The 17,624-nt window shown below is 38.6% G+C and overlaps 2 protein-coding genes across 2 annotated transcripts in view; one reads left to right on the top strand and one right to left on the bottom strand.

Annotated features, from left to right (window-relative positions):
* LOC306882568 (uncharacterized protein) lies at positions 1–11,405 on the top strand (the record flags this gene model as incomplete). The annotated part of the gene is made up of 13 exons (XM_079437291.1): positions 1–42; positions 317–481; positions 569–654; positions 754–890; positions 4,752–4,851; positions 4,949–5,087; positions 5,451–5,558; positions 5,757–5,834; positions 7,058–7,248; positions 7,342–7,530; positions 8,356–9,004; positions 9,618–9,706; positions 11,080–11,405. The coding sequence occupies 13 exons, from the start codon at positions 1–3 to the stop codon at positions 11,153–11,155; spliced, it is 2,049 nt and encodes a 682-aa protein (XP_079293417.1). The 3' UTR covers positions 11,156–11,405.
* Positions 11,391–17,624, bottom strand: part of LOC306882253 (son of sevenless homolog 2-like) — a 21,169-nt gene continuing 14,935 nt past the window's right edge. Inside the window, exons 20-23 of the mRNA XM_079436766.1 lie at positions 16,386–16,647; positions 16,235–16,276; positions 16,044–16,150; positions 11,391–13,306 (exon numbers count right to left, since the gene is read on the bottom strand). Coding sequence (XP_079292892.1) covers positions 12,761–13,306; positions 16,044–16,150; positions 16,235–16,276; positions 16,386–16,647 — 957 coding nt within the window. The 3' untranslated portion in view covers positions 11,391–12,760. The remainder of the gene's footprint in view (positions 13,307–16,043; positions 16,151–16,234; positions 16,277–16,385; positions 16,648–17,624) is intronic.

The following is a 17,624-nucleotide window of genomic DNA, read 5'->3' on the forward strand; positions in this document are numbered from 1 at the left end:
ATGAAATCTCATGAGGGAGAACTGGAGAGAGAGATCTCTAAGGTAACAAACACACACAGACTTTCTTCAATAGGTTTGAAAAATAAGGAACTTATATGAGCATTGTAAACATTTATGTCTGTTAAAAATACATTTTGGGTTGGTGCGTGTAATTACTAAGCCTGAAAAATCATGGAAATGAATCCAAATCTTAAAATCATGGACATTTCTAGCTATTCTCATTTCTGAAATATTAAATTGGCGAGATATTGTTCTTTGACAGTGCAAAATGCATAAAATGTTTTAAAATCAGTCTCACTTGATGTGTTGTGTTCAGGTTCAGGGGATGGTGTGTGAGTTGCGGGCAGGGTTTTCTCGTGCGCTGCTGGATCTGAATCAAATTCAGCAGGGAGACACTGAGCTGCAGAGCCAGCTGGAGGACACAAGACATGGCTGCAACAAGCACGCCCTTCACCTTGAGAGTCTGGTGCTGTCCCTCAAGGTGGGATCACACACACCTGTCTTGTAAATCTGTTCTGTAGCCTGCTACGTGTTTGTCAAAGTTATGTTTTTGTGTCTGTCTCTTTAGGAGGAGCTGGAGGAGGTACGTTGTCAGTTTCGTCAACTCTGTGAGGCACAAGACAGAAAACCACCAGCGAATCCAGGAATAGAGAAGTAAACACACACACAAACACACGCTGACATGCACAAATTTAAAGTATGACTGAAACTGTATTATAGTGCGTGTGTCGATGTGTGTATGTGTGAATGCAGTAATGGAGTGGATGACAGTAGTGGACAGAGTAATGGTGCTGCAGAGGCTCGTCCCCTTTCACCTGTGGGCGGACATTTCCTCATACACTGTTACCTGCAGGGATTACAGGTGTGGCAATGGGCCAGACAGAATACAGGTGAGCTTTCATTTTTTGGGTAAAAAACAAACAAATAAAAACATTAAAACTTTTAAAAAAGGGTTTCAAAGTACAAGTTTTTGAAAACAATACAGACAACAAAAACACATTTATCATGTGCATGCAGATTACCAGGGGCCCGTTTCAGAAAGGAGGTTAAGTGAAAACTCTGAGTATGTTAACCCTGAAATGAGGGAAACATTTCAAAATGGGAGGTTTGTCAAACCCGAGAAAGCAGGGCAGGTCAAGCCTGTTTCTGAAAGAGAGGTAACTTATACTCAGAGTCAGTTACCGTGGTAACTTACTCTGTGAATCTAACCTGGTAGGGAGCAGGTTTTCTTCGGTAAACCCAGAGTTTCTTTTGGTCTCCTCCCCCTTTTTATAGTGTTAGCAAAGTTTAAATACCGTATTCATTCATTCACGCTGCAAAATTGATTTTCTTACTGAGTATTTTTGTCTTATTTCAAGTACAAATATAAAAAAATTCTTAATATGCATTTTATATATGAAAAATTGTCTATATTTAGTCTTGTTTCCTGGGGGATTTTCCTTTTAAGTCCATTTTACATACAATAAGTAAAATTGTCCACCATAGGGTAAGAAAAATAATCAATGCAAACGGAAACAAGAATATTTTTTATTTCTTACCCCATTGGAAGATAATTTGCCAAATAAGATGCACTTTAAAACATCAGAGATGCAGAGCACATTATAAGTCCGCTGTATGCAGATTCTAAGGAAAGTGTGCATCGCTCTCGCACTCATTCTGAGAATGTTTTCCTGCACAAATCTGTCAAAGAGGGGTTTCACAGGACTGTAAGTCAGTGGTGTAAATATCGGTTTAAATGAGGATAATCTGATAAATGACGTTCACTTGATATCATATTTCTGTGATGTCTGGAAGTAAACCAATAATCCAAATTTCCTTCAGGATTTTCAGTGTGGAAACTTGGATGCATTGATGACAAGCATATCCCCACCATCGCCCCTTCTGAAAATGAAACTGATTACTGGTATAGAATGGAAGGATGCCAAATGGAAGGGTAGTACAAGCCGTAACCACCACCACTGCTGTTAAATAAATGATTCACAATTTTTACATCTTTATTTCCTAATACAAAAGCAAAAGTTTTTTTTTTACTTTTGGATTTTAGAAATCTTCCAATACTTGACCATCATCTCCTCATCTGTCAGTGGTGCTGGTGCACTGGTTCTCCCTCTGCCTTCTTGCTGTGGACTAGTCAATAGTTAATTTTATTACTCTAATTAAGAAATGTAACTGGATTAGATAATATTTAATTATGTGAAAAAAGTGTTAGACTATGTGGAAAAAGCTGCAGCGCATTGAAATAGGCATTGAATGAAATTTAATGTCAAATGTTTGTAAAGTCATTTAGCCCACACCCATGAACCTTTCATGTTTAAAGCTTTACCTTGAATCGTAATTTCGGCGCGCCGCTGATCATGACTTTTCATAGTCGTGGTGCACGCGCTTAACTCAGAGTCAACCTATTTTGAGTAAACTAACTCAGTTCAGCTATTTTGTAACTGAAAACTCAGAGTTTCCCATCTCAGAGTAAGTCAACTGAGTTCAAGTTTAAACTCCGAGTTGGTTGAACCTCCTTATTGAAACGGGCCCCAGTTCAGTCTATTGGAATGCATATGTTTGCAGGTGCATAGTGTTTTTAAGTGACATCTCCAAATACTGGCCTGGCATGCCTAATACAGCATTTTTAATAATTTTTGCAGATCTGTGAACACTTGGACCATTTTGACAACATTGTTGTCTTTATATGTACAATAATGTGCAGGCTTTGTACATAATCAACCAATCATGGCATGTGACCTACAGAAAGCAGTCAAAGCAATGCAAATATGCATATACAGTCATGGCCTAAAATATCGGCACCCTTGGTAAATATGATCAAAGGCGGCTGTGAAAATTAATCTGCATTGTTAATCCTTTTGATCTTTTATTAAAAAATTTCACAAAAATGTAACCTTTCATTGGATAATAAGAATTTAAAATGGGGGGAAATATCATTATGAAATAAATGTTTTTCTCAAATACACGTTGGACACAATTATTGGCACCCCTAGAAATTTTTATGAGTAAAATATCTCTGAAGTATATTCCCATTCATATTCACAATTTTGAGCACTCCAGGGTGATTATGAACATGAAATTATCCAGCCATGGCTTCCTGTTTCACAGAAATATAAATAGGAGGGAAAACAAAGCCCAAATTCCCTTAATCATCCATCACAATGAGAAAAACCAAAGAATATACTTCTGATGTGCAGCAAAAGATAATTGAGCTTCACAAATTAGTGAAGTGGCATTAAGAAAAGAGCTAGAGCAGTGAAAATTCCCATTTCCACCATCAGGGCAATAATTAAGAATTTCCAATCAACATAAATGTTACGAAACTGCCTGGAAGAGGACATGTGTCTATATCGTCCTAATGCACGGTGAGGAGAGTTTGAGTGGCTAAAGACTCTCCAAGGACCACAGCTGGAGAATTGCAGAAAATGGTCTCAGGGTCAGAAAACCTTAAATAAAATTGTCAAACAGCACCTACATCACCATGTTGTTCGGGAGGGTTTCAAGAAAAATTCTCCTAGCTCATCCAAAAATAAAACTCCAACATATTCAGTTATCAGACACGACTGGAACTTCAAATGGGACTGGCTTCTATGGTCAGATGAAACTAAAAAAATGTACTTTTTAGAAGCAAACACTCAAGATGGGTTTGGTGAACACAGGGATAAAAAGTACCCCATGTGTACAATGAAATATACTGCTGTATTTTTGATCTTGTGGGCCTATATTTCTGCTGGAGGTCCTGGACATCTTGTTTAGACACATTGATTTTTTATCTGTTGGTATTTGATAGAATCCATAATGCCATAAGTGTCTGACTCTGTTAGAAATCTTACAATGGGCCATGTTTGGATCTTCTACAATAAAAAACACAAACCTCAAAAACAACACAAAAATGGGTCACTGAGCACAAAACCAAGCTTCTGCTGGCCATTCCAGTCCTCTGACCTGAACTATATAGAAAATGAGTGCGGTGAACTGAAGAGAAGCACCGTCATGGAGCTGGGAATCTGAAGGATCTGGAGTGATTCTGGATGAAGGAATGGTCTCTGATCTCTTGTCAGGTGTTCTCTAACCTCATCAGGCATTATAGGAGAAAATTTAGAGCTGTTAAACTGGCAAACGGGGGTTTCAAAAAGTATTGAATAAAAAAAAGGGTGCCGTTAATTGTGGCCAATGTGTATTAGAGAAATGTATATTTCCCCCATTTTAAATTCTTATTATCCAATGAAAGGTTAGATTTATGTGAATTTTTAAAATAAAAATCAAAAGGATTAACAACGCAGATGAATTTTCACAGCCTTCTTTGATCATATTTACCAAGGGTGCCGATATTTTTGGCCATGACTGTACATATTACACTGTAATCCTCATATGTATATGCATAAATTGTGTGTATATGCATTGTATATATATATGTATATATATATATATACACACACACACATAATGCATATACATATAACTTATGTATATACATATAGTTTTATGCTTCAGCCGCTAGAGGACCAAAAATTGCATAGCGTAGCTAATATGTGGTAGAAATTAAATGAAGGGAAGTAAATGAAATTAAAATCCTTACACTGTGCATTCACAGTACAGCTGATTTTGTTTACCGTTTCTGGTGCAGATTCTCTTTCCTTCCATGTAACACACACACAGCTGCCTACGGCGGGGTAAATAACCTGATCTCCAAGCCTTTTAACTGCTCAATATTCACATGTGGATCCTCGTGTCTCTCTGTCTCTTTGTGTCAGGCAGGAGATGGGGTGTGGTGGAGATGCTGTTGCGGTCTGAACGCGATTATGTGTCTAGTTTGAATCAGCTCTATGAGAAATACAAATCTGCGGAGCAAAAGTAGAGAACTACGATCATAAACACTATTTCATGTAATCTCCTGATCTCTGTCTGGATCACGCACTACAACAATTGTATTTGTGTGTTTGTGAGACAGTGTGGCGTTTATAAAGCATATTGATCAGATGCTACAGCGTCACCTGCTGTTCCGCAACACCCTCGAAGAACGACTGACCACGGATGAGAGAAGCTGTGCTGCAGGGGATGCGTTTCTCAACCTCACTGGACAGAACAATGTAATGCCATTTACTACTAAAATAATCATATTAATCCAAAGTGACATTAAAGACTTTTACATTATTACAAAAAATTCTAATATGCTGTTTTTGAACATTCTATTCATCAAACAATCCTAAATTGTCACATTTTTACAAAATTGTGAAGCATTGATAAATGTTTCTTGAGTAGTGAATCAGTATATTAGAATGATTTCTGAAGTAACACGTGACACTGAAGACTGGAGTAAAGATGCTGAAAATTCAGTGTTGCATCACCGGAATAAATTACATTTTAAAATATATTAAAATAGTAAACAGTTCTTTTAAATAGTAAAATTTTACAATATTGCTGTTTTTATACATTCATTGTTTGTCCTTCAGCAGAAGTCTTTCTCTGATGCATATCTTGGATACGTGGCCAGTCTGGGTACTGTCCTGAGAACAGAGATCATTACAACTTCACCCCACAGCAATCCACAAAATACACAGGCAAGAACTTCCTTTTTCATGTTATGAAAGATGCTTAAGCACACAGTGTTGACTATTTTGTGTCTAGCTCAGCAGCAGTATATGTTTTGCAAATGAGTCTACAGCAACCAGGCGCACTTACTTCTAAATTTACATTTAAGTCTATTGATTTTTACTTTTGCATAATATTGGTTTCATGCATTTATGTTTTTCTGCTAGGATAAAGAGAGCTTCAGATTGCTTTCACTACTATTTGCTCCTGTTTCCCGCATCCACACATACCTGAACATTATACAGGTGAGTCACATACTTGCCGAATAAACTTTATAAAAATAAATGAAAAATACGTTCACAGTAACACATACAATGCTTATTTTGTTGAATAAAGTTGTGCAAATCCTTCAGTTGAGACTATTCCAGATTCATGAACTCCTGCATTACCAGTGATGTGTTTATGTAAACAGCAGAGATTTTCATGTAATAAGAAGTGATTGTAAACTCTGGGTCTGGAAATTCATGACTGGGTCATGCATGCATTGTAATCATATACAAATAATTTAAAAACATTTTATAAACATTTAATCATTTTGTAATAAAAAGATCTGATTTATGCAGTCATGAATGCTATAGTAGCGGTCACAACACTGCCACTTATAACAGCTATTATTAATTTCATATCTCATATATATGACCAGTCAAAGGTTTGGAGTCAGTAAGATATTTTAATGTTTTTGAAAGGAGCCTCTGTGAAGTTCTATTGTGAAATATTTAAAAAGTATTTTTCCCCATATGTTTTAAAATATAATTTATTCCTGTGATGGCAAAGCTTAATTTTCAATCAGTTCTTCAGAAATCATTCTGGTATAATTATTTCCTATTAATATCAATGTTGAAAACACTGGAAACTGTTGATGAATAGAAATTACAATAGATAAGTGTTTATTTGAAATATTTTATAATATTATAAATGTCTTTACTGTCACTTTTGATCAGTTTAATGTGTCCCCTTAATATATAAATATTAATTTATTTAAAAAAGTACTATATACATTGTATTTGTTGAGCTTCCATTATAAGTATATAACTGCAAACATTAGGGTTTTTTTTACTGAGAGATGATCATTTTCTATGGTGATCAACAGCATGACAGACACAGTCAACAGAATTCAAGAATCTTTATAGTGAAATGTATAATCTGACTCAATTAAACAGCTAATGTTAAATTTAGGTCAAAAATTGTGTATTGTGATGCTAGACATGACACAGGGGTTGTAGCCTATGAGACGGCAATGAATGCTACAGTAAGTCGAGCAGGGTGCAGATGGCATTACCGCATTGCTGAACTCATGCCACCTTAGTCTGCTTTGCACACTGCTGCACTACTGTCTGAGACAAGCAGTTCAGTGCATACAGTAATCATTATCTTCCTAAAATGCAGTCTTCTGTTTTCTAAGTGATTTTAAATGTCAGTGTTGCTACAAAAGACACTGCATCTCTACTACTCTTCATATTTCCACCAGGCTCTGTTACGCAGTTCTGGTGCTGGACATGCAGACTGGTGTTCACTACAGGAGAGCGAGCGGGTTCTGTGGGACCTCTGCACAAACTGTCATATGACCTTGGTGAAGGCGGAGCCATGGGTAGAGGGGGTGGGGCCTGAACAAGGGTCAGTCCTATTATTTTGCCTGTTTGTCTGTCACGTAAAGCTTCAGTAAGTGTGAATTTTACAAAGAGCTCTTCTGTTTAACTGGATGAAACTGGCTTTTGTGGCAGGTGGTTGATGCTAATTTTAGTGTGTCTGCAGTTTGAGAAGCAGGTGCTGTGCCAAGAGCCCCGACTGTGGCCCTTCCGCTTTTACCAAGTACTGTGCCAACATTAATGCGGATACAGCCAGCGTCACAGCGGGCGCAGGCATAGACAGCACTGTCCACCAGAGGAAATGCTGTCGTGTTGGCATCTCACGGACGCTACCTCGGCCCAGTGGCATTTTAAGGTAATCCAGCATGTTATACAGAAATAAGAGCAAACAAATCAAAAATAAAAATTGCATGCAGTCTAAAATCGGTCTGATTTTAAAAAAATAAAAAAATAAAGCAATTTCTATATGATTGCAAATTATGTAGATGTTAATAGGTAATTCCCATATAAACATTTAAATGTAGCTACTTCCATAATTGGATAAAATATATTATCATTGTTGAACAAAATGTTTTAAAATTATGGGCATTTATCAGTTCTAAATGATTAAATTTGCTTCTTTCCTCAGTGAATTGTTGCTGAAATGTTCTTTGGCAGTGCAATCTCCATAAAATTATTTAACAAATTAAATAATTAATAATTAAATAATTACATTTTAAAGTAATTTATAGAGTTAAGTCATTTCTTTTTTTCAGCTGCTTTAATATATGAAAAAAATATGCATAAAATTTGAAGCAACTGTAACAAATCTAAATATATAAAAAAAACTAAATCAATTTGAGCCTGTAAGTATGGATTATTTGTATTGGAAACATAAATGGCAATTATTTAATTTTCAAACATGTCATCGTCATAATATCAGAGTATAAGCATGTCTTAATAAATATATAGCTGCTTTTAGAAGTTTTTTTTTTTTAAATATGAAATGAATCTTTCACAGTAAGATCTAAAACACATTTAAAAAAATAAAATACATTTTCATTTCATGTTGACTTTAAAAATCCCTCATTTAAACTACATTTGTAATCTGTAGATTTAATGTAATTAGAATTTACTTTTTAAAATTTAATTTAATTAGGATATTTTTTTCTTACCTATCCTAAACAATGTCTCCTCTCAGAAACGGCTGTGAGCATATGTGTGATCTGCCTCCTGGTGGCTGGACTGCAGAGTACATGTGGAATGGCAGCGCGGGCCAGAGCCACATGGGTCCCATCTGCGTACCCTTCCCTCGTCATCCTAGAGAAGCTGTTAGCTTTCTGAACCCTGTGCCACCTGTAGGTGTCGGGGGAAACCTCACTACTGCTGCCAAGAGTCAGAGCTCCTCAGCTGGTCTGGCCGTGCGTGTGTGTGGTTCCCCAGGGCTCAATAGACAAGTATACACCTCTGAGCTGTACCCTCCGCCGCACCGTCTCGATGACGGGGACACAGACTGCGACGTGGCCGACGCATCCGTTTTTGACTTCTCTTCTGTAACAACCTGTAGCCCAGATGAAACTCTGAATCGGCTCAGGGGAGCGGAAGCACGTGATGATGAGGATGATGATGAAGAGGACAGCGAGGTTCCAGTTCTCCTCAAACCTTCATACACTCACAACGCTTCAGCCGTGCAGGGAGGGGGAGGATTATGCATGCCGTGGCAGATTCCCAGACGGGCTCCTATTCCTGCTGAGGTTCGCATTGGGGGGCAAGGAAAAACATATGCCCCAAAACCACACAGAATCCCTGCCAGTGCCTTTAGGCCGATTTGGGACCCGACTTACTCACAGGTTTGAGACGTCACATGAAAATTAGCACAAGCCCACTACATCTTACAAATTTGAATCAGTATTTTGTCCCCCTGAGGTCCACTTATAATGTTGGTCAAGCTGTTTTGTACCAAAAACATTGGCTGCGTCTGAAATCGCATACTCTCTGAGTTGGTAAACCTTTAAAAGTATGTTCTCTATAGTATGAACATGTAGTACAGGGGTGTCATATTCAGTTCCTGGAGGCCCAGAGCCCTGCAGAGTTTAGATTCAACCCTAATTTAACACACCTGATCCAGCTAATCAAGTCCTTCAGGCTTATTTGAAAACTACATAGTATGTGTGTTGGAACAAAACTCTGCAGGGCTGCGGCCTGACACCCCTGATGTAGTATGAATGTATAACATTTGTCATGTGACCTACCAGCAATCGATTGTGTCAGCTGCCGTTCACAAATGTGTCCATTGGATATCACTTTAGAATAACACCAATAGTAGTAAGATGTTTTATGAATACTATGAACACATACTGTTTCTCACCTACTATATAGTGGATAAGTATGTGATTTTGGATGCAGTTGCTGAAATATCACATGAACCATTACTAAGAAAAACACTCACCTTCTCTCTTTCAGGGTGATGTGACTCCTGCAAAAGAGAACTCTGTGTCTTTCAGCTCAACCAATCAGATCGTTAATCAGCAGCAAGAGACAGACCAATCACGGTAAGGGGAGTATGGCTGCATTTGGAATAGCATGCTACCTCGATGACCTGCCAAAATATTCAGTATAGAACAGAACATTTAATAATCACAGTTATAAAACAGTTAAGCGTTTATGTAAATTTGTATAAAAATGTCTTTCCACAACAGCAAGATTATCATTCAATTTGATCTAAAGGCCACTTGTATTGCATTTGACACTTTGTGCCAATTTAGCATGCTGGTGCCATCCATTTATGTAAAATACTTAAAATCACAAATCTAACTACAAAGTATTTTTTAAAGGGTACATGAACTGCCTTATTATTTTGTCCACTTATGTTATCAAGATTAATATAATATAATAATAATAATAATAATAAGTCATATATAATAAAAACATATAATAGGCTATTTTCTGTTCTGTTTTTAACCCCCCTCATCAGAACGCTCCGTTTAAATAGACGTGGAGGATTGTAAACTCAGAAGTAAACACCCACGGCTATGATTGGCTAACAGTTGTGTATGTTTGATAGCCTACATCCTTCACAGATGGACGCTGCAGTGATTTAGGTTAAAAATGCATAAATACTCAGTAAATATCAATTGATCTATAATAACAGGCAAAGCAATAGTGACCACATAAAAACAGTTACACTTGTGATGCGACATTACTGTCAGATCCAATATTGTCAGTGCAGCATCATTTTTAGGTAGCCCCTCACTGCAGAACAAAGACCCAGGGGGCGGAGTTGGATCCACATCTAGGGGGTGGGGATGGGTGGGTTTAGGTATCAGGTAGTGGAGACTAATAGGTTTAGGTCTATGTAAGGTGGGAGGAGTTGGATCTAGATCCAAACTCGCCCCCTGGATCTTGTGTTCTGCAGTGAGGGCCATCTCTCCTTTTTTAGTTTCAATCTTTCTGAAAATCCTGTGTCAAATTGTGTCTTGATTGTAAACAAATCCACGGTAATTAAAGTGAACAAAGAGCCAAGTTCTTACTGACATAGCGTGGATCTTCATAAAAATAAAAAGTTAATCCATTCTTTCCTAATGTTGGGATCAGAAGAAAGGCAATAAAATAATTGCCAATTCAAAATTAAAATAATTGGCTTGGATTATAATTCTCTAGCATCATCCTTTTTATCGTAACTGCAGTTTAGTTTATTGCGTTTACTTCATTTTAGCTACATATTCAACAGTACTTACCTCCAAGCATGCAAATATATCTGATATAACTGATCATTATCATCTACATGTCATCTGCAGAGCCAGTAAAATGCCATTCTGAACAATTTCTGAAATCCAATAAAATTGTGCAAAGTTATCTCTGTGCTAAACTTAAAACTGTGCGATGCCAGTAATGTGTGTATGTGTTGATTTAAATCTGCATATAGAGGGACTGGAGTCCAGCGGGCTGAAGCAGTGTGGCATGACAGTGAAGACAGCGAAGGACCCTGCAGTACAGTCTGACACAAACTGGTGTAACTAATCAAACACAGGGAATGTCTCTACTTCATCCAATGAAATAACTGGAAACTTAAAAAAAATCTGAGATTACAAATGACAACGATTTTTCACTGTGAACTGACATGAAGCACCAGCACCCTCACGACAGCTAAATTCAACAAACGCCTTCCAGCATGATGTGATCTGTCAGAGAGAAATAAACACTTTGATGTAACAAAGTACACATAAACAGAGGAATAAAAACGTTCAGTAGAAAATAAGACTGCGAGTTTATTAATGAGTCTCATGGAGAACATGGTACAAAAGCAGTTACAGGCCTTGAATGCTCACACGCGCACGCACGCGCACACACACAAACAGTGAGTTTTTGGGAATAACTAACACTTCAAACCAACTGACCAATCGTCTCCGTGGGAATGGCCAGGATGAGATTCTACACATACAGGATGTGACATCACTACAAAACACTGCAGTCCCTCTATGGCTGATCGCCTCAGACCATTTCTGTGGTCGACAGGATAGGAATTGCTCTGGTGATGAAGCCCTTCCTGTATGGACATGTTGATGTCCATCGGTTGATGGAGCGGACCTGAATGAGAGCAGGAGGCGTGATTTACAATAGAACATTCTGACCGTATCCCAAAGTTCATGAGTTTTGGGAAACAGCCCGACGGTTGTCCTGACCAGCCCAGAGGATGGGGGTTAGCAGGACAGGGTCATAAGGTCACAGGATTGTGAGTTTGAGTCCTCTGCCTGTCTGTAACAGTACTGCCCTAAAGTGCAAAAAAAGGCTCACCGCACACTATTAAGACACAAACTTGACACTGGTCCACACCAAACACTCTACAACAGTGTGTGAATCCGGTGGGTCTCAGACTGAGATTGTCAGTAGATACATCAGCAACTGGGCCGCCACGGCGCCGAGGTGAGTAGTGAGGGCAGATATGTCACTCTGTACAGAATACTTGGAGCGCACGCACACAAACGGACGAACGGAGGTGTCGTCTAGACATTTGTTCTAAGCATGGTCAAGGCGAATGCTTACATTTTGTTCAGTACTGATATTGAAGGCACATTAAGAGTTTGGTGCGGAAATCAAGGGGCGTAAGTATCGGTTTGTGATGAATCGAGAATAGATGGGTACGTCTTTGAGGAGAGGGGTTAAGACATCATATTGGCTTTAAATAGTGTAAGGAAAAAGCTCTCACCAAAATGTCAAGAGTTCACCTGAAGGGTACAATCTCTGGTCAAGGTCACGGCTATGAGTTAAAGGCAACCGAAGAGAGGCGTGCAGAGGGTGTTCGGGTTGAACCCTGGTTGACCTTTGACCTGCAACCAAATAAACATCCACAGCAGAGTCTGACGGTGGTGAAAGGCCTCAGAGCAGCATTTCCATCAGTGAATGTGCTGTCGATGAGCACATGACCTTGCGTAGCTCTGCACGCTGAATATGACGGATGTGAAAAATGAGTGATAATCACATTCCTCGAGAGCAATGAGCGTCTTCAGGTTTTCATTAGCATCAGATTGTCTGGTTCCAGGTTAAACGTTGTTAAAACACACACACACACACACACACTCACGTCTGTATTTTAGGGTGTGATGCTCTTATTCGTTGCTGTCCCTGTTGTCGACTAGCGAGAAAGTGTGTATGGATGGCTGTGAGAGAGTGTGTGTGGATTGAGAGAGTTCTCTCTTGTAAGTCTTGGGGGGCAGTTTTGGCAGCGCGGGGGTGGAGTTGTGCCGAGGCGGTATGGGAGGGGCCTCAGTGGGCGGGGGCAGGTGGACCAGGCTGAGTTGACTGGGCGTGCAGGGGCGCCGAGGCACGCGTGGAGAAGGTGTACCGGGGGGCGGAACACGGGGCGAGGGCGTGCCAGGAGGGGTGTTGGGAGTGCTAGGCGAGTTGGTGAAGTCCCAGAGGAAACGGCCACCTGGAGACGGCTGCATGTTCACCGGGTAGTTGATGAAGATCTCCGGCGGTCGCTGTGGAACTGGCGGAGGTGTGTCCGGCAGGGGATCACGGGGCAGAGGGGGTGGGGGGCTCGGCAGCGGGCCGTCTGTCGGCCCGTTGATCACTGGAACACGTGGTTGCAGGCGAGGAGGAGGCGGCTGTCGTGGTGGAATGGCGGGAGGACTTTCAGGTCTGGAACTCAACTTAAGAGAGGACAGAATGCACTCGTGTAAATGTGATGGCACAGCGTAATGCAATGATGAAAGCCTGTGAAGCTAAATAAAATCTAAATAAATAAAATAAAAGCTAAATAAAATAATTCTGAAATTAATAATACTGTTTTCAATTGAACTTTACACTAATTATGCTGATAATTTGCAATAAATTTTTTAAATAATGAATTAGAGATAAAATTAAATACAACAAATTAGATGCATTTTCACAAGTGTCAGAAATGCAAAAAGTAATGTGTATGGGTATGTGCTTTTTTGTTTTTTTATACCTTGTATATCTACATTTTTTTTATAGGGAAATTAGTTTGGTTCAGTGTTAATTTTGGCAGGCATTTTTGATTTAGTCTTAGTCTTTATCTTGAGACGAAAAAGCTTAATAGTCTTAGTCACATTTTAGTTATTTGAGCCTTTCATAGTTTTAGTCGACGAAAAGTCATTGCATTTTTGTCAAATTTTAGTCGTTCCTTTTAGTCAAACTGCAGTTACCAACATTTATTTTGGTAGCTATTTTATATGTAGTATTCAAACAAAAATAGTCATCAATACTTCTCTCCTTAGACCAAATCAATTAAGCTTAGTTATGAGAAATTTGAATCAAGGATTGAATTTGGAAAAACTGGAATAAATTTTAATTTTTTGGTAGAGATATAAATTAAACTAATTTTTCAGATACAGTAGGTTTACTTAACAAGTATACATTTATTTAACATCTTTTGTTGGTTAACATTTATGACAGATAATTAGGAATGCTGTCCATTTAAGACGGAAGGTATGCATGTAATAGCCTACTGACATACATTCAGTTTTCACCCACCTGTTTAAGCTCACTTAAACCATAACGGACTGTATTTCCGTGAGATACTCTACATGAGAGACATTTGGACTGCTGTGTGTGTATTTGAGCACTGAGAACTGATCGCGCGCTGTATGAGAACTGAAGAAGTGGAGCGTGCGCGAGAGAGAGCACTTCTATCAGCGCGTTTCCGCCTATCGCACCTTCACCGACTAAGTTAATCGACAATGAATTGTGACTCCCGGGAAAAACAGGACGTCTGGTCACCCTCTCCCTAACCCTTCGGGTGCTGAGGCCATTGTTTCAGATCGCTAGTTCGCGTTTTGGTAGCCTATCTGTCCACCGCGGATCTATGGGGTATTGCCAAGAGGAATATGAGCGACACCAGACCCAACAATGCAGATGACCTGAAGGCCGCTATCCAAGCAATCTGAGCTTCCATTCCACCTCAGCAGTGCCAAAAACTGATCAACTTGATGCCACGCCGCATTGAGGCAGTAATTAAAGCAAAAGGAGCCTCTACCAAGTATGGAGTACATTTACAGTAAATTAACATACTTTCCAGAAGGCCAACAATTATGAAGTATTCTAATTTGTTGAGATAGTGAATTGGTGGGTTTTTGTTAAATGTGAGCCTAAATCATCACAATTAAAAGAACCAAAGACTTAAATTACTTCAGTCTGTGTGCATTGAATTTATTTAATACATGAGTTTCACAATTTGAGTTGAATTACTGAAATAAATGAACTTTTTCACAACATTCTAATTTATTGAGATACACCTGTACTTCACAGAATTACTGAATTTCACAGGAATGATTTGTTTATTTTTTATAAATAACTATATCTTTAGTCAATTATTAAAGTATTACATGTTACATGGGCTGGTTTATTCATTTAAGTATTTTTGGGATTTTAAGAACAAGTGGAAAATGTGCTGAAGGTTTCATTTCATCCAAGTGAAATTAACAAGCAGTTAGACTTAATTTACATTTGTTTTAAACGCGGAGCCAGGCGCGAGTGGACACAGGTTGTGCGCGTGCGTCAGGCCTCGTCCATATTGCCAGATGCGCTCGTGAGAGACTTGCGGAGCAGAACCGGACGCGAGACCGTGAGTATAAAAGAGCATTACGAGACAGGCTGCATGTGTGCGGCTCGTCCGTGAGACGCCATTTTCAAAAATGAAATTCAAGCACTGAATAAATGTCTAAAAATACTGATTGGAGTATCACTATAAATAATTCTACATGATAAAAAGTTGGCTTTAAAAAGATCTGTCTTGGTGATCGGATCGGCAGATACTGCTTTCTGTGATTGGCAATCGGTGATCAGCCTCAAAAATCATGATCGGAGCACCCCTAGTTAAAGTAACAGCAGCTTGTATAATACATTTCAACAGGTCTAATTTAAGCATGAAATTTAATGAAGAAAACATCTCAATCTACACAAATTAGTCAACTAATATGATATTATTTTGGTTTCTAAAACCTATATTTCCTAAAAATGCAATGACAATACAGATATTGGTAAGTACCAAAAACGAAAGCATTCTGAAAAATCTACATAAAGGAATTATTAAAAAGTTAAATTTTTTTTGTAAAATATTTTGTTAAAAGTGATTTGTAGCTATGTTGTCAACTCTTTAAGTCATGAGAAGCATGTATAGTTTGAAAAAAATACAAAAAGGTTACATATCCAAAAAGACCCAAACATTGAGTTCAAGTACAGGACAAAAAGAATTAAGTCTTTCGATATTACATTAAATAAACAAAAACAACGTCTGCACACTGAAAAATAAAGCTCCAAAACCCCCAGCCCCCCAATGGATTCTTGAAAAAAAAAAAGTTTTTGGAGTGTGTGGACATTATAGCATGTATAGTTTCAAAGTAACTTCCTCAACACTATGCAAGTCACCTTGGTCTCTGAAGCGGTATCTTTCCTGCGGGGAGGTAATGGAGGGGGTTTAGGTTGCTCATCGCCAATCAAATAGTGTAAACTGCCACACGACACAGACTGAAACTCTGACAGAGAGAAAACACATAGTCTTACAGTCTGTCACAAAGCAAGAGAGATCTGCTTGAGGAAAATTAGAACGTCACACTTACTGGACTGAGGCAGAAAAACTGAGGCAAATATGGAGTTGTTACCTGCAGAAAAACAAACAAAAAACCATTTAAGCATGTATAGGGAAAATATTATGCACTAGTTAACTAGCTGATCCATAACCATTGAGTTACCGCCACTCCCCTCACTAACCATAGGAGCTGCTCAGGTCAGGCTCAATGAACACCGAGTTGAGGTCAGAGAAGGCAGACTGTGGAGGTGTGGGTGTGTTTGGAGAGGTGGGGAGAGAATGGGGAGTCTCAGGTTCGGTTTCTGCGATGCTCCTGAAGGTGATTTTGTGAGGTGGTTCTCGTTCTAATGGCACTGGGTGACCTTTCAGCGTCCCTCCTCCTCCTGATGCTTGCCGCACCGGCCGCACGCCAGGAGACTTCAGAGAATATGTAGTCTTTCTAGGCTATATGACACAAAACCAACATACTGTTATAAACTTAAACCACCTCACATAAATAATGAACACAGTGAAAACACAACACATTATCGCTCTATTATATTTATGTCAAGCGATAAAGCCATGGATCTAATAAGGATGTGGTAAACTACATATTTTCAAAATTGATTAGTCAGAAGTTGATGCTTGTCATATAGACAACATGAAATGAGCATCAACATGAAATGTATACATAGAAAAAAGGGTTAGAAAGCTTTTCACACAAAAATAATTTCCAATAAAATGTCCAGTCGATTAGTGAGATTTTGTGTTTACATTATTACTACTATTCTTACTTTTATTTGTAGCTTTAATTGTTAAATTCCAGGATAAAATGTATTAATTTAAGCCAAAAAGTAAAAAATTAATAAAACAACCTCCACCAAATAAACTATAAAAAAAAACATTGCTGCCTAATAAATAAATTGACGCTGTAAATAAATGTGAATGTAATAAGTTTGTTTGTTTTAATTATTTAAAGGGTTAGTTCACCCAAAAATGAAAATCAGCCCTTGTTTTACTCACCCTCAAAGCATCCTAGGTGTGTATGACTTTCTTCTTCCAGACAAATCCAATCGGAGTTATATTAAAAATTTTCATGGCTCTTTCAAGCGTTAGAATGGGTGTATGTGGGTGTTTTTGTTCAACATTCCAAAAGTAGTCAAATAAAGCGTGCGCATCCGTAATTCCGTACATGGCTTGCACGCATAACAGTCAGCAGAAGTGAGAGAAAAGTATTTCTAACATTTTCAATATAATTATTTTTCTTATAAAAACGCATTGATACGCTACAGGAGGCCTTTATTCACCCTCGGAGCCGCGTGAGACACGTTTCATTATGGATGCGCGTGCTTTATTTGACTACTTTTGGACTGTTGAACAAAAACATCCAGCTACTCCCATTCTAATGCTTGGAAGAGTCAGGAAAACTTTTAATAACTCCG

This window comes from Barbus barbus (genome assembly GCF_936440315.1).
Source record: "Barbus barbus genome assembly, chromosome: 16".
In the NCBI taxonomy this organism is placed as follows: domain Eukaryota; kingdom Metazoa; phylum Chordata; class Actinopteri; order Cypriniformes; family Cyprinidae; genus Barbus; species Barbus barbus.